The sequence below is a fragment of the Delphinus delphis genome, chromosome 6, assembly GCF_949987515.2.
Source record: "Delphinus delphis chromosome 6, mDelDel1.2, whole genome shotgun sequence".
In the NCBI taxonomy this organism is placed as follows: domain Eukaryota; kingdom Metazoa; phylum Chordata; class Mammalia; order Artiodactyla; family Delphinidae; genus Delphinus; species Delphinus delphis.
The window spans coordinates 12,183,879-12,204,308 of record NC_082688.1 but is presented as its reverse complement, the minus strand read 5'-3'; the positions used below and the strand labels follow the sequence as shown (position 1 = coordinate 12,204,308).

At 40.0% G+C, this 20,430-nt stretch overlaps 2 protein-coding genes across 2 annotated transcripts; both read right to left on the bottom strand.

The window, feature by feature from the left end:
* Positions 1 to 54: 54 nt before the first annotated feature.
* ZBTB6 (zinc finger and BTB domain containing 6) lies at positions 55 to 4,163 on the bottom strand. The gene is made up of 2 exons (XM_060014187.1): positions 4,111 to 4,163; positions 55 to 2,983 (listed from the first exon to the last, which is right to left on the bottom strand). The coding sequence occupies exon 2, from the start codon at positions 2,972 to 2,974 to the stop codon at positions 1,700 to 1,702; it is 1,275 nt and encodes a 424-aa protein (XP_059870170.1). The 5' UTR covers positions 2,975 to 2,983; positions 4,111 to 4,163; the 3' UTR covers positions 55 to 1,699.
* A 1,066-nt stretch (positions 4,164 to 5,229) lies between these two features.
* On the bottom strand, positions 5,230 to 18,242 carry ZBTB26 (zinc finger and BTB domain containing 26). Its single transcript, XM_060014186.1, has 2 exons — positions 18,197 to 18,242; positions 5,230 to 9,603 (listed from the first exon to the last, which is right to left on the bottom strand). Exon 2 carries the CDS (start codon positions 9,591 to 9,593, stop codon positions 8,268 to 8,270), a length of 1,326 nt encoding a protein of 441 aa, XP_059870169.1. The 5' UTR covers positions 9,594 to 9,603; positions 18,197 to 18,242; the 3' UTR covers positions 5,230 to 8,267.
* Positions 18,243 to 20,430: the final 2,188 nt, after the last annotated feature.

Here is a 20,430-nt window from a genome sequence, read left to right as displayed (position 1 = left end):
CTCTAGCATTGTGCATTTTTTTCAGTCAATATCCCCATAAAAAGAAAAATAAAATGTTTTTTTGCTTTCTCTTTTTATTGTATCTCTATGAGATGATGGATCCTTACTAAATTTACTGCACTAAGTATTTCAATATATGTAAGTCAGAACATTATGCTATACACCTTAAGCTCATAAAGTGATGTATGTCAAGTACATCTCATAAAACTGAGGGGGAAAAGGCAAATAGAACACTTCAGGAAAAATGAAAAAAGAAAACTCTAGGGAGGGTTATAAAAATTGCATTAATGTAAATGAAAAAAGTTATTAAGAGGATACTAATAGCTACCCATATTTAAACTGCTCATCTAGTGACAGTAAGAAAACTAATATATATTGCCAATTCAAGACAGAAAAAGGAATGAACTACTGACACACACAGGAACATGGATGAGTCTCAAAGGCATTATGCTGAGTGAAAAAAGCATACCAAAAGGGAACATGCTACAGATTTCCCTGGTAGTCCAGTGGGTAAGACTCCGTGCTCCCAATGCAAGGGGCCTGGGTTCGCTCCCTGGTCAGGGAACTAGATCCCACATGCATGCTGCAACCAAGAAGTCTGCATGCCGCAACTAAAAGATCCCGTGTGCTGGAACTAAGACCCAGTGCAGCCAAAAGAAAGAAATAAATCATAATTTTTTTTAATAAAGAGGAACATACTATAAGGTTCCATTTATGATATTTCAGAAAAGGCAAAATTATAGTGATGGAGAACTGTTGCCTGGGTTTAGTGCTAGGATGAGGAGCTGACTACAAAGGGGAAGCATAAAGGAGTTTTGGAGGGTGATGGAATGTTCTGTATCCTAATTGCAGTGGTGGTTGCATAAATCTGTACATATGTAAAAATTCATAGAACTGTACACCAAAAACAAAGGTCAATTTTACTGTACGTTAACCAACAAATAAAATAAATTTCAAAAAGGAAACAGAAAAAATATCTTAGAGCTTCATGCCAATGGTATAATTCTACTGGCCACAAAATTATTAAATGTAACCGTATTAAATAAAATCAAGAAACCTAGGCCCAATTAATCATTTCTAAAATATGTATACTAACAACTCATGGAAATATTATTGTAAGGAATATTAGCTTATGTATAAGGAAAGTCTGCTACTTCCAAATGAATTTGAATTGTGTTCCTTTATGGTTTAAAACAATAGATACCTTGGTGTTTAGTTTGGAATCCAATAGAGTTGGTTAAAAAAAAATTCACCAGTCCTGTTTTTAAAATCACTAATAATGGGTAATAGCATGTTTTAAAATTTATTTTCTCTTCCCATTATCCTAATTTATTGAAGTTATGGTATGGTTGGATTTTACACTTATATCAATTACCTAGAGACTCAAAGTCAGAATCTGGAAATAATGCTGGTCCTCTGTCACTAGAATCAAGAATATTTAAGAGGAACACTATTTCTCTAGGTAAGCCACTGGGACTTATATATAATGTATGAGATGAGACAGCATCCTCTCAGCTTTAACATGTCTCCCACACTTTGGAACTGGTAGTACAAGTTCAGAAAGAATAACTTGTGTAGGTAGACCAAAAATAAGACCCAAAGATAGGGTTGGAAATGCAATATTACACATGCTGCATTTCTATAGAAAGACTTGCCTAACAGAATGATGTAAGGCTTACATAGCAAGGTGTGATTCTAATTATAGTCGATTTTGCCTTTCCAGATCATGCCTGGGTAGTTTTTCGCCACTGCTTCTGCCATGGACAGAGGTTAAGTGCTTTTTGAGAGCAGATTTGTGCTTGAAATCCATGTCACAACAGTGGCATTTGTATGGCCGATCCCCACTGTGTATGTTCAAGTGGTCTTGAAGTGTGCTTTTAGCAGTAAATGTCTTCAGGCATACAGTACACTGAAAGGGCCGTATGCCCATGTGCCCTCGAATGTGCCGGTTGAGATTTTTCTTTTGTGTAAACGTTTTCCCACACTGTAAGCATAAGAACAGTTTATGCATCTTAAGGTGGCGCAGATAGTTTTCAACGTGAAGAAACCCCCGAGGGCACCGGGGGCACTGGTGCCTCAGGGAAAAAGCATCCTCTAGATTCTGAATCTCATTCACTGTACCATGACTTCCTTCAGTATTCTCACAAAATAAGCCCTGATCTTGATTCCCAGGAACTTCTGCCACTCTGCTCTCAACTGTAGAATTGATCATTGAATGCTGTGTTTCCGAGAAATACATGCTTGCTTTTGAAGAGGTACAAGGCTGTGATAACTTCCCATTTTCTACATCCCCAGTACTGATAGATTCCACATGGAGGATACGAATTTCATTGTCTTTAAAACCTATGTCTACTGAAGACAGCTCTGGTGACTTCATTTCCTTTCTTTCTGATGTCAAGCTCTCTACTGCAGACTGTAAAGCATTGCTTTCTTCTTCTTTAACATGGAAATCTATGTCCACAGGACTATCCTCTGAAATTTCAATGATCTCACAGTCTTTATCTGAATTTTCTTCTTCATTCTTAACATCTGGATCAGAGGATTGACACAGGTCAGCATGTTGATTGTTATTTTTCATAGTAAGATCAATTTCCAGATATTTTGACAAAGCTTCTGTGCACTTTTCCACAATGTGAACCATCTGAAGGTAACTAGCAGCAGTCAAGTATTTCAAAAGCTCTTTCCTTTTAACTTCAAGTGCTCCAGTGTAGCAAGAGAGCAACAATTTTCTGCCAACTTCTGCACTCTGCAAGATGGTGATTCTGACATGTTTTGACTGCGTGAGTAAAAACTGATCTCTCATAAAAGTGGAGCAAGCAGCTAAAATCACCTTGTGCCCCTGGAACTCAGTGTCATTAATATAAATTGACACATCACAAAATAAATTCTGCTGTCTCAAGAGATTCATTTTCTGCAAGACTACATCTCCTTGCTGTTCAAACTGGAAGTGCAGAACATCAGACTCAGCAGCCATGGTCACAATCTAAGCAAAATAAAACATAAACATTGATGTAAGGATCGGGGATGCTTTCCTACACTGCGATAGTAAAAACAAACAATTAAAAAATCCTAAACCTAAACTGGGTAAAAGACAACTCAAATTCTAACCTGGGCGCTAAGAGTGAACCCCTATATAACCATCTCAAGACCCAGAAAAATAAAACGCATTTCTCTATGCTCTTGTGGTACATTTTTCATACTTTTGTTACAGAACTTATTACGTTGAATTGTACTCAACAGTTTCTATGTCTTTCTCCTCGACTAAACTGTATGTGCCTTGTGGTCAAGGACATTGTTAATGCCCACTACTAAGTGGACTTAACTCAGTTTCCCAAACTAGAAACCTTAATGTAATTTCCAAACTTCCTACGCCTCATCACTACTGCAGGTCTTCCTTCTGTTCACCTGGACCAATGCAGTCTCCTTGATACGACACTCTCCTACATTCCAAACTACCCTCCTAAGTACCACCAGATTAACATCTTTTAAAACTTTTTTAAAAATTCTATTTTACTCTTCTGCTTTAAATCCTCCATTGCTCTCCTCTACCTCCAGGACAGCCTAACCTTCTTAGCAAATACAAGATCTTTCATTATTTGGCCTTCACCAACGTTATGGCTTTACCTTTCCTCTATCTTTTACACTGAAGCTTCTTTGATATTTAGATTTTCACCACTGGCCAGACAAGAAGACCCAATTACACCTCTGCACATGTTACATTCGCGCTTTCAGCTAGTGATTTGGCTGAAGGCTCAAATCAAGTAAGATTTATCCACCCGTCTCCCGGACAGAGTCAGTTGCTCTCAGAACACCACGAAAAGGAGCCTGGCTCATCTGAGTTCCTGCAGCGAGCACAGGGGCAGGCACAGAGCAGGGGCAGCTTCGGGAATATCTGTTGAACTGAATCCGTACCACAGGTGGCCTGGAAGATCCTCCAGTTCGCCACATAGGTCTTCCCGAGCCAAGCCTGCCAGGACCAAGGTCCTGACGGCCAGGTGCCTGCAGCACCCCTCCAGCCACTCCCGGGCCGCGCCTCGCTGCTGCCCTCCTCCTCCTCCGCCTCCTCCTCCGGCTTCCCCACCTGCCGGAGTTTCCCACGCGCTCACTCACCGACTCAGAAACCAGAGCCGAGCTTTCCACTGCAGCGGCGGCCCAGGCCGGAAGGTGGGGTCAGCCTGGGAGGAAACACATCCGGTGTCAACTAGCTTCATTCTTTACTGGGGCCCGCTGGGCGTCCCGGAAGGACATCCTGAGACAGTCTCCCTTACTCCCCCCACGCCTGGAATAACAGAAAAGCCCCCGAATTCTGGCAAGTCCCATCTCTCCTGTCCCACTTTCGGTACTCAAGCCGGTCCCCTCCGTGAGCTCTCCTCAACATCCGAATAGCAGACGGGTTGTGAAGTTGGGGTACAGCGCGTCTGTCAGAGTACCGAGCACCGGGACCCCTGGGAGGCCCTCCCGGATTATTAGGGGCCAGGTCCTCTGCTTACCCTGAAATATACAATTTAAAAGGTGGCGGAGGTAAGGAGAGGAGAGTGCCATCGGGATCAGTACTCGAGATTGCCTAGCTAATGCCCCATCAGGATCTAGATCCCACCTCACCGCTCAACCTATCGCTTCCTCCCCACGCCCCTACCCCTCTCACTTCCTTGGCAAACCCAGGCCTTCTATCTCAACCGTTGGCCCGGCTGTTCCTCCAACATGCCCTATCCCTCCTACCACTCATCCTTCAAAATCCCATTCATCCATCGTTCATAAATCACATCATCCCTGAAGCCATCCTGAACTGCCCGTGAATTACTTGGCTCCCAATTGGGAACCAGTAAACCCTTTGGCTGCCTTAGTGACGGCAATTATCGTACCTGTATTGAAATCTGTGTCCCACCTAGGCAGAGGTATTTAGGACAGTGACTTACTGCTCCTTGCATTCCCGAAGTCTAGAACTTAGTAGGCATCAAGGATTTGCCAAATGAAGGAATGTCTCAGCTAATTCTTAAAAGCAGTTGCTCCATCCCCTCAGTCAATAGCACAGGAGGAAGTAACTGACCCTAGTAACAATTTCTGGTTAGCCCAGATTTGCTTCTGAAGCCAAGCTCAGCGTGCTTGATTAATGTCTTTTCAAGAATAGGAGTGAAGAAAGCATTCCTGCATTCAAATTCAAGCAATTGGAAAGGGAAGCAGGAGGGGAGAGAGAAAATAAACCACTGACACCAGAGCTTTAATTGTCAAACTTTTATTAAGGAAACTTCCCCATAATAAGTGAAGAGGTAGTTCACAGTATGTCTAACATACAACAGATTGAGAACAGCTATTCACCAGCTGAAATAAAATGTTCTGGGTTGTTTGTTTAGGATAATATCTTAGAAGTAGTGACAATGGTCACCCTCCATTTATAGACCTTCTAATAAGGAAACTAAAACAAATTAAAACCACATCTGATTTACCTCAGAGCCACTTCAGTTTGGAGTTTGCCTTTAAAATTAAATAATAAATAAATAACTGTGACACAGTAATTTTTTAAAAATCAAACTATGGTAAAGAGAGCCCTCTCTCCTTTTTAGTTATCCTGGGGATCCATAAAATACAAATGCTGAATGTCTAAGGTTTTAAAAAATCTTCCTCCTCTACAAGAATACGACTAGTTTTGAAAGTCATCTTCCCCTGTAAAACATATTTGATATCAGTAACTTGACCACTTTGCAATACAATCTAAGAAACATGTATAAACAAAGAAAGAGAAAAGTCAAGTACCACCAAAATTAAGAAAATGTCTCACAGAAACAGAACACCTCTCCAGCCAAGAAATGGAAGACACTGTAAACCATGTCAGTAGTTTGCCGTTGAAAAAGGTGAGAACTAGAAGATTTAGTGATACAAAACCATCAAGATGCTAATTTAAAGTGATCAAAGAAAGCAAGGCAGTTTTCTTTATTCTTCCTAGGATAAAACCAAATTGACACCTTATCTCACTAAGACTACATGGGATTGTAAGCTCTGTGAGGGCAGGGACCATAGCAATCTTACCTTCATATCCTCAGTATCTAGCATAGTGCCTGGCAATAGTAGGTGTTCAATAAATGTCTCTTGAATGTCTGAATGAATCCAGGAATAGTCTCCAACCAAAGAGACCAATCTTATTTGAACCCATGCCTTTTAGTCTTCAAACCAGTAACAAAAACAGGACATGAATGTAAGCAGAGGAAGCACTCCAACTTGAAATTTCCCTGTGATAAAATGATGTTCAGAGAAAATAGTGAAACATCCGTTAACATGTTAGTGTCTCACTGTTGCATAGAATTGGTACTCTTTGGCTGGATCATTAAAAACCCAGAATGCTAGGCAGCATCATTAGACCATATAATGAGTGACATTAGGCATAGATACCTGTTAGTCTTATCACTCAATTTTATTCTCATTTAAAATCTTTTAACAAAAGGTAGAAATTATACTTCAAATCAGATTCACATATAAATGCATCAAATTATAACAACTTTAAGAACTCCCTCTGATTACTCAAGTTAAAACTAATTTTTGGTTTATCTGTACATGGACTCTCATAGCTCAGAAACAAAAACAGAAAATCCTGATGGAAACTAAATAAACACTGTTTCAAGACAAAATCAGTTTCACATTTGGATCCTTCTCACATTATTCTTACTTGTTCTTGCCCTTCCTAATCAACACCTAGCAAATCAGTCACTTGCTCAGGAAAAATGTAATATTCATCCTAACCAAAAAATAATTAACTTACAAAAATAAATCCTTCTGTGAGGTTTTATTTGCAAAATCCAGGATGTCTCAGAAAGCAAACAGTGATTCACAGAGGGGAAGCACAAACTAGGAACTTTTTATTAAGGTATTCTTGATCATGTACTAAATCTTTTTAAGCCAAGGGACAGTGAGAAGTGAGGAGACCGTAGCTCATATTTAGTTACTTATCTACTTTGGCTAACCTTGGCCAGGCCACCTCTTTGGGCTTTGGATATCCCAACTTAAAAAAAGAGAGGTGGACTAAATGATCTCTTAAGATTCTCTATGGACTCAAACACTCCTATTACCTAAATCTAACTCATGGGTCAGAAGCTAATAAGACTCAAAATTTTATTTCTGAACTATAACATGTGCTTTAGGAAGAACAGTTGTTTTGTTTTTCCATAATGGAAAATCAACTTTGTATTAGTGATCTATCAGAGGTGACAAGGTGGGACTATGTACCTTTATAAGAATATCTAAATGCAAAAACCTGATTGCTCCTGTGACTCACTTTTTTCATCCATTTTAGAAGTTAAGGTACACAAGGAAATGAGAATTCAGAGACTATTACAATACACTGGACAAAGCTCTGAAGGCCAAACTCACCTTACTGATGGCTAAACAAAGCCTAGAGAATGACTCCAGATAGCCCCTTTTTAGAGAGACCATTACGCATTAGCACACTTTAAATGTGCCTGGAGCAATCCTGACTTCAAAAGCATCACCAAGTAAGTTAGAGGTTAATTATAAACATTTGGCTTCTTTTTGGGGAAGACCTCCCAAATAAGTACTGTTGTACAACTGTACTACTATCCTTTGTTGGTTATGCTCCCCATGCTGATTCCTAACTATCTGTCTGCAGGTGTTGCTAAAAATATTGTACTCTGGTCTATATGAACTTCAATGATGTGAAGTTGGGCTATATACTGTTGAAAAGAGTACAGAATAATCTAAAATACTTTATAGCCAGCTCCAAGACAAGTACAAATTGTAGGAAGCAGATTCATTCATTTATCAGACACAGATGAATTATCAGTAGGCAAGGCAACTACAAATTCTATCACATATTCAGGCCAACAGCAATATCTCCTTATATCTCAGCTTATTTTCTGCTAATGAAAAATATTATTCGCTTCTCTTAGCATAGCATCTATTAGTGGATTGGAGGTGATATTATTAACTTGTTGGTACCTTCAGAATGTGCCCAGTGAAAAGTCTAAAACAGTGTCAGTCTAAGACATAAGTCAATGTTAGGTAGACAGGTGGAATACTCCTTGGGAAAGGAAACAGACATCACAGGATAAATAATTCAAAACAGAACATGGGAAGGGGCAAAAGGAAGGCAAGACCACTCCAAGTGGCAAGTTGCCTGGTCTATTAGTGCTTTGACTCACCCCTATGACTTCCAGAGCACAGAGGCTTTGGAGAAGTCAAATTCGCAAAATCACTCCTAGAAAGACTCAGACTATTGCCATGTTTGTAGTCAGTTCTAGTTAGGAGCATAAAGGCCCTACTCAATTCACACAAGTACTATCATTCCTTAAGTTCAGGACAGCTTGGGCCAGTTTACCTGCATCCAGGACCTGCGTCGCATCAGGCTGTGGCTGACACCCTTTAGAGTCTGTGACTGTTGTACATGCAAAAGAATCAAAGTCCACTGTGAGGTCTTGCACATTTCTTTCATTGGCATTATCAAAGCTGTTTTTGCCATGCAGCTGTTTAAGGTGTTTCCTCAAAACTGGTTTATGTGCAAAAACCATGTCACAATAGTTACACTTATGGGGCTTATCTCCACTGTGAAGGTTAAGATGATCCTGTAAGGAACACTTCTGAGAAAAGGTTTTCCCACAGATTTTACACTGGAAAGGTTTAATGCCGGCATGCACACGCATGTGTCGATGAAGGTTGCCTTTCTGAGTAAAAGTCTTGCCGCAGAGTAGACACATAAAGAGTTTGTGCATTTTTAAATGGTTGGCGTAGTTCTCCAGGTGACGAAACACCCTGGTACACTTTGGGCATTGGTGATGCCACTGTAGGCCTTTGTCTACACCTCGAATATTAGGCCCAAAGACATCTTTTGAGGCCATGATGATGTTATCACTGCCTGTGTAAGACAGGGCATAATTGTGGAGGTGGTTTTGTTCTATTTCACTTACTCTGTTTTCCACAGTTGAATTTATCAGGGAGTGCTGGGGCTCTGATGAATGTAAAGCAGTGGGTTCAGAAGAAATAAACTGGTTCTGATCTTTTTTACTTCTAACCTCTGATACATCCCCAATAGATTCTACCTTAACAATCTGAATATCACTGTCCTCCATATCCATACTGTCTTCAGATGGATGGATACAAGGTGAGTCCTGCTTTGGGGAGCCTCTGGCATCTCCCTGATGTTCTTTTGACTGGGGAGAAGCACTCTGCGGTTCACATCCCTCTTTACTATCCATTGGTTGTTTTGGCTTTATAAACTTCCACAAGGCCTGTGTGCACCGTTCTACAATGTGGCTCATCTGAAGAAAACTCGCAGCCGTCAAGTAATTTACCAGTTCCATCTCAGGGAATTCCAGCACACCACTGTAACAGGATAAGAGCAATTGTCTCCCCACTTCGGAACTCTGTAATATGGAGATTTTCACCTCTCTGGAATCGTTCAGTAAAAATTGGTCTCTTAAGAAGGGGGAACCTGCAGCAAACACAATTTTATGCCCCTGTACCTCAATATCATCTATGAGAACTGTAACATCACAAAATTTATTCTCTTCTCTTAATTTGTTCATTTTTTGTAACATTGAATCTCCATAATTTTCAAACTTGAAGTGAAGGAGATCTGATCTTTCAGACATTTTGGCAGACCTAAAGAACAGAAATGTTAAAAAGGATGAATTTAAGAAAATACAAACAATTAAGAAAACCTGGATTTTCCTTCCAAAAACAAATTTGTGTTGTCATACCTGTTTATATGTATCTGAATAAAATTTTCCTTGAAAGAGGAAGCTAGTATAACTGCTTTCAAAGGCTGTTAAAAATTACCTTAGCAACATCAAGTGTCAATTGCACCTAAGGAGTGGACTTGTATCCGTGTAAATAGCTTGGTATATTCATTCAACTTTTTAAGATGCTTAATACAAGAACAGTGCTTGAGTTATTCCAAGGGCATTTTTTTTGCTTCTCAAATGATAATTCTATCAGGTTTCAAGAACTACCTAAAACATCCCAACAAGTAATAATGAAATAACTACTTTATTTTGCATGATACTGTGAACCTGCTTCTTCGAAGACAAAACACTCTTTTCCTTCACTTTGTATTTTACTGCAGTGACATTGCTTGCCCCATTCTTGGGTAAACCCTCTTCTGTTTAAACTGATGTGAATTTACTCATACAAGTATTTCTGCAATAAAATGAAAGTCACATGCCTAAAGGGACAACTTTTAGACAGTGTCAAAGGCACAGGTCTTTATCCTCTGCATTTTGGACAAACCTAAACTCTTTCTTAAGAAACATTTCTTGATATATGAAGTAAATATTTGACATAGAAAAACCAGATGAGTCACTTGGTGGGAATCTGAGTAGGAGTAAGGTGGATCTAGTTAATCCTTACTAGATTCTATTCTTTCTTCCTTATCCCTATTTATCCATCATTACTCATCAACCGGACTACTAGAACTGATTCATAAATGTTCCTTGGTTCCAGCTTCTATTACCTCTAATCCAACTTCTACACCATCACACGTCATCTTTCAAAACCACAGATCTGATTATATCCAACTGCTGCCTAAAATCCTTCTGTGAGCTCCCATTGTCTCCTGGATGAAGACTAACCTCTTGAATAGAAACTGATCAAGTAAATTTAAGAATAATTAAGGTAAACATTAGCATAAACCATTCAACCATGGAGAAGGTGTCTTTGCCAAAACTCTGTGTATTTGTCCCTTTATGAAGCAATTCCTTTGGAGAAAGTCCCCATGTTCTGATTCCATACTCTTCAAATGATTTTCTGATAACTTGGCTTCCCATGTGTCACTCTAAAGGGAAGGATGAATTAGCCATGGCAACATGATATTGTCAACACATTTATTATTTTTACAATGACAATCCACCAGTCTATATAGCAGTCTTCTGTGAGATCAGTAGGTATAGCAGGTCTACCCCTGAGAAGCGGCTCTACAATCTCAGTGCATCAATAAATTCACCTTGAACTTTATGTATCCATCAACTCCGTAGTCGAGAATCAAGAGACAACCAGCTGTTCCTAGCAACATCTGGCCCCGAAGCCCAATCTTTATAATTTTATCTTCTAGAACACTGAATTACAAAGGCTCATAGAACACCAGCTCGTAAAGGCAGAATCTAGGTCTCACTCATATTGCTCAGTGCCTGGTTCATGACAGCACTCTACTGACTCCAAACCTTAGCAGTTATTTCTTTAGTCCATAACACTATTCCTAGCCAATTCTGACTCCTTTATTTCCTCTGAGGGCCCTTCCCTAACCCCTTAGATTAGAACAGTTGTCTCTACTGGATCTATAACTAAGTGCTTCTAACATAACACTCAGGATACCAATACTTGTTCCTTCCCCCCAAACTGCAAGCTACATGGCATTAGAGAGAAGAATCTCCACCCTGTTCAATGGAGCTAGTGCTGGGAACCTGCATCTTCTAGGGCAAAACACTCTTTCCTTTGGCTTCAAATTCTACTTAATGCAGCCACATTACTGGCCAAACCCTCTTCTGTTCAAACTGGTGTGTATTCCCATCACCTGATATTGTACTAAACACACGGCAGGTGCTCAGTTTGCATTTGTTGAACCTATGCGATTCATCTGACAGTAGTAAGAAGCAAGAACTGCTGTTAGGAAGACCAATGCGGTGTCTGCATAAACATTACAGGTCTGAGGCCATGAGAGCCTAGAAAGGAATGAAAATGAATAAGGAGCAAGGAAAGATAACAAAAAGATATTTCAAAAAACTTGGTAACTGGAGATAGAAAATGAAAAACAGTAACGTGTAAAGGTTTTAAACTTAGGATTTCAGCCGAATTAAAATGTCATTGAAAGAGAGGTGAGATTTAGGAGGGGGAACTGGTATGGCACAGGTATATTAAAATATATTTATACATAAATTATAAGCTTTCCCTTTGTATGGCACTCTGAGTGTACAGATAATGAAAAATCACAATGAAGATGAGAGGAGGGATGTAGAGAAGCAAATTCAGCATCATAGAAAAGGTGGTGAATATCAAATGAAAAGGAAAAATCTAGGAGACACAGGGATTATATCAGTAAACAAAGTGGCACAACTGTATTATCTATCTGTGGTCAGTTTTAGCAATTACAGTAGCTTAATATATTTGATCTGGAAACAGTGACTGTCCCAATTTATAACTAGAAATTATATAAATGACTGCTGTTCAAGTGGCCAAACAAAAGGGGCATTCTTACTTAGAGGTTTAGCTTGTCCTAAATTTACTGACAGGTCAGTATTTTCCTACGCACACTGAAAAATGAGCATTAATTGCTTCCATCTATAATATGACAGTACTTGTAATGCTTTAGACAACTATCCTCAGGGATTGTTCCTTGAAGTTCCAAAGACAGGAGTTGGAGTACAATTTCATTTACTTCCTATTCATCAGTCTCAAGAAACTTACCAACAGAAGCAGTCAAACAGGTATCTCAGGAAAGTGCTTGATTTGTCTGCTGTAGTCCAAGAATATGAGGAAAAATTATTCTGTTTAAGAAGTTTTCCTTAATGTCTCAGTCCACTGTATTGTCTCCCTTTGATAAACTCTTATTTCCAGGCCACACAGTTTATCCTTAATTGTTTCTTGTCACCAGTCTCTCTTTCCAACAGACTGTTAGTTACTTGAGGGCAAGGACCAACTGTTATTTTTACACAGCTCATTCAACAAAAACCATAATTAACTCTTAATGTTCCCTAGGAAATTATTATTGAGCTATGGTAGAGATGCTCTACATTATCATGATACCCTCTTTTGAGTGCCCTGGGGAAAATGTCTTTCTAGGGTTTGTTTCCAAAAAATAGTTTTAACAACATAAAACCAAATTTTAAACAAAATTTCTAAAATGTCAAAATAAAAAGGAACACTTGTTCCATATGAACTGGTTTAATTTTATTTAAAAATAAGAAAAATGATAGCTAATCTTTACTGAATCCTTGCTGAGTACCAGGTATAATGCTAAGTGCTTTACCCAAGTTGACCCATTTAATCCTCAAAATCTCTATGAGGTAGGCATTATTATCATCTCCACTTTGCCTATGAGGAAACCCAAGCTTGGTGAACATAAATAACTTGCTCAATTTAAGAGAGGTGGAAAGTATTAAATGTTAGAGGTAGAACTTGTGCCCAAGCTGCATGATGACAAAATTCATGTATGAAACTAGGCTAGCTGAAGTTTTATCTTATGCCTGTTAACTGTGTAACTGTTCAGATCTCCCTGCTCATATCCATTCAGCTGTACACTTATGATTGATATACTTTTGTGTATTTAGTTATGCTTCAATAAAAGTTTTATGTTTAAGAACAAAAAGTACAACGTAAAGCCAAATTTGTGTCAAGTCTAGAGGACTTTAATAGTAAAGCATTTATGTATTATCCTTGTCTTACCTTCCTTTCTCACTTATTTTAACTTTATATTATTTTTCTATCTTTTGTGTATTTATCTTTTTTTTTAACATCTTTACTGGAGTATAATTGCTTTACAATGGTGTGATAGTTTCTGCTTTATAACAAAGTGAATCAGCTATACATATACTGTGTATTTATCTTTTTTTTTTTTTTGTGGTACGTAGGCCTCTCACTGCTGTGGCCTCTCCCGTTGAGGAGCACAGGCTCCGGACCCGCAGGCTCAGAGGCCATGGCCCACGGGCCCAGCCGCTCCGCAGCATGTGGGATCCTCCCAGACCGGGGCATGAACCCGTGTCCCCTGCATCAGCAGGCGGACTCTCAACCACTGCGCCACCAGGGAAGCCCTGTATTTATCTTTGTAGAATGAAACTTAATGCCATTTACAAACAAGACTTAATATCATTATGAATATATTTGATTTTCAGACTCCCCAACTATAGTTAATTTATAACAGCAATTATTGATAATTGTCATAAAAATCTCTCACATAATTCTAGATTATAGCAGACCTTCTAGTAACTTAAAGAAAGTAAAGATCTGATCAGGTAGAATAGAGACTTGGTCCCCACATTCTGTTGATTCTTTCCTCAGAATGATTTCCAAATTCTCTCTCTATATTCTTACTACAATTGGCATGGCTCAGGTCCTTATCATCTGTTGTCTAGGTTACTGTGATTAAGTCTAAATACTGCTGAGTTTCTCTCAGCAAGTTTTAAATGACCCATTTCTCAAACATCAATGAAATAGGAATAGTCTCACTTAAGATCATTCTCTCTTTATTTATATTTACACAATTCTTCCATAATCATTTCCATAACAAATGTTCCAGCTAATTTGAAAATTTCCCTTTGTTCAAACAGGAGTAACTAGAAATGATCAGTGAATATTCTACGTTCAACAACGTTCACTGCCGTGCGATGGGCAGTGCAAAAATATCCATGTTTCTTATCTAAAATGCCTCTGATAATACTGATAAGGAAAACTTTTCTATTCTGTATAATAAACTCCAAAGCTGTATGTCTGTCTGTTTCCTCATCTACCTCATAAAAGTACCTTTATCTTTCAACTTAGCACTCACAGCTACTTGGAAATCTTTCTTCATCTTTCATTAACACCATATGCCATTTTTCAAAGAGGTTGTAATAAACTACAGCTTTTCTCTCTATAAAACTCAATCATTTTCTTCTTTTGGGTAACTTTCATGACACTGCACTCTCCAAGGTCTCACTCTTTTGTAAGATTACAGAAATATACCCTTCTTGGAAAAATTTTTTAATATAGGTAAAGTACAAGCCCCCTTTCTCAGCCTCCTTCCACTCAGTTCTCAGTTGGTTCTAAGTTTCTTGCTTAATGACTCTCCGTCCCCTCCATTTTTTTTTTTTTTTTTTTTTTTGCGGTACGCGGGCCTCTCACTGTTGTGGCCTCTCCCGTTGCGGAGCAGAGGCTCCGGACGCGCAGGCTCAGCGGCCATGGCTCACGAGCGGGGCACGAACCCGTGTTCCCTGCATTGGCAGGCGGACTCTCAACCACTGCGCCACAAGGGACGCCCTCCCTCCCCTCCATTTTTAAAACAACACTTCTATATCACAACATTTCTAGCCACAGAAAACAAAAAATAAAATTAGGTTTCTTACTTATAAACTATATATATATTGTTTTGCAATTTTCATTTATTGCTTTTGAGGGTTATTTATATTGAATAAACAGACCTAGTTGTTCATTCTTCTTAAACTGTTGTACAGAAGTGGGCAAGTGACTTAACTACTGGCCTCAGTTTTCCACCATTCTTTTGCTGATCTGTTCCTCAAGGGTTCACTAAATTGTGTAACGGTAAGTATATTCTTCAAAGCTTAGTCCTTGACTTTTTGCTGTTTTCTTAATGCTTACTTCCTCAGAAAGCCTGTCTTGGTTTCTCAATGTTTTATTACCTTCTCTATTTAAAAAATTCCTAACTCTCCATCCTCATGGCTAATCTTAATCAAACTTAACCTCAATTCAAGCTAATCAAAAATACCTGCCCTAGGCTACTACTCTATCACTTGAAATGCATGATATCTAAACTCTTAAACTGGCTAAAACTCAATAAGTCAAAAATAAAAGCTTATGGAGAATGGCTCTGAGAACAGTAGGCGTGGAAGCAAGAAAACCTGTTAGTATGCTATTACTTTAACAGATCAAGATAGAAATAATGAGGGCCTGAATAATATGGATACTGAGTGGAAATAATATGGATGGAGAGAGGAAACAGATCCTAGAAGATATTTCAAACAAAGAACTGATGGACTTGATGACCAAGGTGGGAAACAAGAGATGAAAGGTCAAGATGACTCCAAGATATTTGGTTTGAGAAACTGGGTATCTTTGACAGAGTGTCATTCAATAAGCTAGGGAATATTGGAGGGGATGATCATGGGTCAGGTGTTAAAATGTTTAACCAGAGGAGCCTGCATGACATTAAGGAGAAATCCATTAGCTAGCTGGATACAGCTCTGAAGCTGAAGAGGAGACCTGATTATAGATAATAAGTAATAGATGAAAGCATGACATAAACTGACCTAACTGTGAATGAAACTGACCTAAAATGGCACAGACTGGAAGAGAATCTAAGACAGAAGAAAAGAAATAAAAAACAAATACATAACACAAACATAAATCCATTACTTACCTTCTTCTCAATCTGGATCTCCTTCCAAGCCTCTCCATTTTTTTATTAATTGAGTCTATCTTTGCTTAAATTTTGCCCATTCTTTTGACTCCCATATTCAATCACTGCTTAGTGCAGTGGGTAAAACCACATTTCCTAGAATCAAAACCCTGCTCCACCACTTACTAGTTGTGTGACCTTCGGCAAGTTACTTAACCACTTCTGTTTTTCAGTTTTCCCACCTGTCAAAGAATATTACTTCATAGGGTTGTTATGGGAAATTAAATTAATTTTAAAGTAAATTCATTTTTAAAATTAAGTTAATTTTTAAAAGAACTTAGAATAGTGCCTGGAATTGTGCTTTATAAGCAAATGCAAGGTAAGTAAGTAAATAAAGCCTGTCAATTTTGTTTGTGAAATCCTTCATATGTGGCCTTTTTTTCATTCTCATTTGACACCAAACCACTTGAGGTCTGCATTATTTCATATATTATCACTTCATTACTCTATTAAAATCGCTTTGTAAAAGGTCACTCATGATCTCTTGATAAAGAAATGCCATCTTTCCCCCCCTCATTCTCCAAATGCTCTGCATCAATTGTCCCAGTGGACCCTTCTCAGTATTCTCTTCTCTTGACTTCTGAGTCTTCTTGGTTGCTGGAACCCTTATATTTATCATCTACTTCTTATATTTTATCATCTACTTCTGTTTCTGCTGCTACACCAACTACTATTAGTTCTAAGTCTTCTTTCTGCTTTGTAAATGCAACCATTCCCCCCAAATATTCCCTTCTTTCTCAATAACCCCTTCCTGATGTCAGCTATTCCCATGGCTTCCACCTCTACGCTCTATGATAATTCAAACCTTTACCTCTAGCCACAGCATTTAGGTTGAGCTGCAGATTTCCATTTCCAACTCTATACTGGACAGCTCCATGTGGCTATCTCACTAGGCCTTCAAGTCAACATATCCAAAAAATGAATTTGTCATCTACACTAGGCTTATGGTTTTATTGCTGATAATGGCATTAACATTCTTCAAATACCACAGGCCTAAAACCTAAGACTCAGCTTTGATACTTCTTTCACCCTCAACATCCAATTTATTATAGAGTCTTTACAGCATTCACTACAGCATTACCTGCCTTCTTTCCAATAATACTGTCATAACTCCATTTCAGGATTTCATTACTTCTTACTAGACTGATCCCACTACTCCTTCAAAAGAATCTCCAATGAGAGCATCTAGACTTTAGCTAAAGAGTCCAGAATCAGTTTATAGAAATTCCTATCCTATAGGCTGACCTCCAGAACAAGATGGTTTTCTACGGTGCAAATCCGACTATACCAGTCTCCTGCTCAAAATTCTTCAAAAAGTACCCACCTCCTTTAGGATTAAACCTTCACTATCTGGACCTCGGTCTACTTTCCCAGCCTCATATCTCATCCTTTGCACAAGAGCCCCGCGCCCCCCTCCTCCGCTTCCCACACAAGTTATGCTCAGTCATCCCTTCACAGCATTGCAACTGTTCCTCCTGTAGGAAAAGCCCTTCTCCACCTTATCCTCTCCAACAAATAAAATTGAGAAGTCACCTTCTTTCTTCAGCCTCCCCAGCAACTACCCCTTGAACAGTTCATACATATATGACTGATTCATACATCGCAGGGGCACTCATTTGTTTTTATCTGGCTCTCAAACTTGACCCTGAAACTTGGAACAATATCTTACGAATTCCCAGTGCCTGACATAGCGCCAGAAATATAAAGGTGCTGCTGCCAGTGGCAAAAGACTAACCTAGCTTAGCACTCATAATGATTCTCGCGGGCTGGCCCTGAGGCCTTGCCATGGCCCAGATCTGGCACTTCCTACAAGATGCCAGAGTCGGGCGTTCAAGCAAACTGCGGTGCCCTCGGCTAGGGTCCCAAGAGGAGGTCCCTGGGGGCATCCTTAGGCTCCCCACTCCAGACGCTGGGAAGGGAAAGGGGCGGGGCACAGCATGGGCCGGGCCTAGGGCTCCATAAGTCCCCCCGGGCCTAGGCCAGCCCCTCGGTCCCCATCCCAGGGCAGGTCCCGGCCAATCCAGAGCCCCAAGGGGGCTCCATTTTGAGAGACCTCGTACCCCTACCCGGCGCTCCGGCCGCCTCCGCACTTACAGACCCAGGGGAAGGCCACCGTCAGGATCCGGCACCGCCAGGAGCTCCGGCCCCTCGGGGCTCCGGGAAGGGGGAGGGGCGGGGAACCCGAGCCAAAGGGGGACCCAACGGAACCGGAAGGGCAGCCCTCGCCGGACAAAGACAACTTCCAGGTCCTACGGTCCTCTCCGCCAATCGGAAGGCTGGGAGGGCGGCGGGCTCGGAGAGAGACTTTCAGCGCTGTGGGCGGGGAGCAAAGCGCGTGCCCCAGACTCCTGCGAGCATCTCCGCCCGTGAGTCGAGGTGCGGGTGCCGCGGCTCCCTAGCGCTTGGGGCTCAGGCCCCGCGCGCTTCGCTCCTTCTCAGCCGCTCCTCTCTAGCTGCGCCTCGGCTGTCCGCTGCCTGCGTGGGCCTGAAGGGTGCCTCCGCACTTAAAGTGTTGGTAAGCCCCTCCCGCCTAGGAATGTGGACTCGCCGCGTTGGGCCCAGGAAGTGGAGGGAAGGAAGTTTACCTCCCTCGCTTTTTGGATGTTGGTGTTTCCCAGGGATCTGCATTCTCCGTAACCTACTACGTGCTGACTATTCACAGATCTCTTTCGCAAGACCAGACAGCTCTCTTGAGCTCCAGGGTCAGCTGCCTAGAAGACATCTCCAGCTGGTTGTCCAGTGTTAATGTACCTTTGAACTCAAGTACATCCGCAGACCTGCTTCTTATCTCCTGTAGTCCTTGTGTTGGTGGACGGCATCATACACGCAGTCCTGCCCACCAGTAAACTTCAGTACCATTCTAGAGCCCTTTTCCATCTTGCCAGTCCAATGGCTCTCTGGCTTCTCCTCCTTTTTAGGGGGTGGAGAGGGAGGATATTGTGGTAAAACATGAATAGTATTTACCATTTTAATCATTTGTAAGTGTGAAGTTCCATGGCATTAAGTACATTCACAATATTGTAACCGTCACCGCTGCTATAGTCAACTTCATTCTTTTGCATGTCGTTATCGTTTTTCCAGCACCGTTTTTGAAAAGTCTGTCCTTTCCCCATTGAATGGGGTTGTGACCTTTGTTGAAAATCAACTGACCATGTGTGTGAGAATTTATTGCTGGGCTGTCTATTCTATTACATGTGACTGAAGCTCTTACACTAGTACCGTATTCTTTTAATTACTGTAGCTTTGTAGTAAGTTTGTAAGTGAGGAAGTATGAGGCCTTGAACTTTATTCTTTTTTCCAGATTGTTTTGGCTATGCCAGGCCCTTGAAATTCCATATGAATTTGAGGATCAGCTCTTACATTTTTGAGAAAAAGGCTGTTGTAATTTTGATAGAGATTGTGTTGAATCTGTAGATCACTTTGGGTAGTATTGCCATCTTAATTTTAAGTCTTCCTGTCTAAACATGAAATGTCTTTCCATGTACTTAGGTCTTCATTAATTTCTTTCAGCAGTGTTTTCTAGTTTTCAGGGTATTTAATTCTTTTTGATAATATTATAAATGAAATTGCTTTCTTAATTTCCTTTTCATATTGTTACTAGTGTGTAGAAACACAACTGATTTTTGGTGTTGGTCTTGTACCCAGCAACGCTTCTGAATTTGTTTTTTTGGCTCTACAAGCTTTCTTGTGGATTCTTTGGGTTTTTTTATATGTATGATTATGTTGCCTGTGAATATAGTTTTACCTCTTTGTTTACAATTTGGATGCCTTTTATTTCTTGTCTAATAGTTCTGGCTAGAACTTCCACTACAATGTTGAATAGCAGCAGTGAAAGGAGGCATCCTTGACTTGTTCATGAGTTGTTCTTGAGGTGTAGGTAAGCTACTGATTTAGTTGTGGGTTTTTCAGATACTTTTATCATGTTGAGGAATTTTCCCTCTGTAACTACTTTTCTGAAAGATCTTATCATGAAAAGGCATTGTATTCTGTCAGATGACTTTTCAGCATCAATTGAGATGATCATGAGGTTTTTTCCCTTAGTTCTTATTAATGAGATATATTACATTGGTTGATCTTATGGTAAACCACTCTTGCGTTCTTGGGATAAATCCCACTTGGTCATGGGGAATAATCCTGTTAGTATGCTGTTGGATTTGATTTCCTTTTATGTTGTTGAGGATTTTTGCACCTATATGCATAAGAGACATTGGTATATAATTTTCTTGTGATGCGTTTATTTAGCTTTGGTGTCAGGATAATGAGGGCCTCATGAGATTAGAAAGCATTCCCTCTTCTTCAGTTTTTTGGAAGAGTTTGAGAAGGATTGG

Coding starts and splice junctions, on each gene's coding strand:
- ZBTB26 (XM_060014186.1), bottom strand. CDS start 9,593: ATGTCTGAAAGATCAGATCTCCTTCACTTCAAGTTTGAAAATTATGGA.
- ZBTB6 (XM_060014187.1), bottom strand. CDS start 2,974: ATGGCTGCTGAGTCTGATGTTCTGCACTTCCAGTTTGAACAGCAAGGA.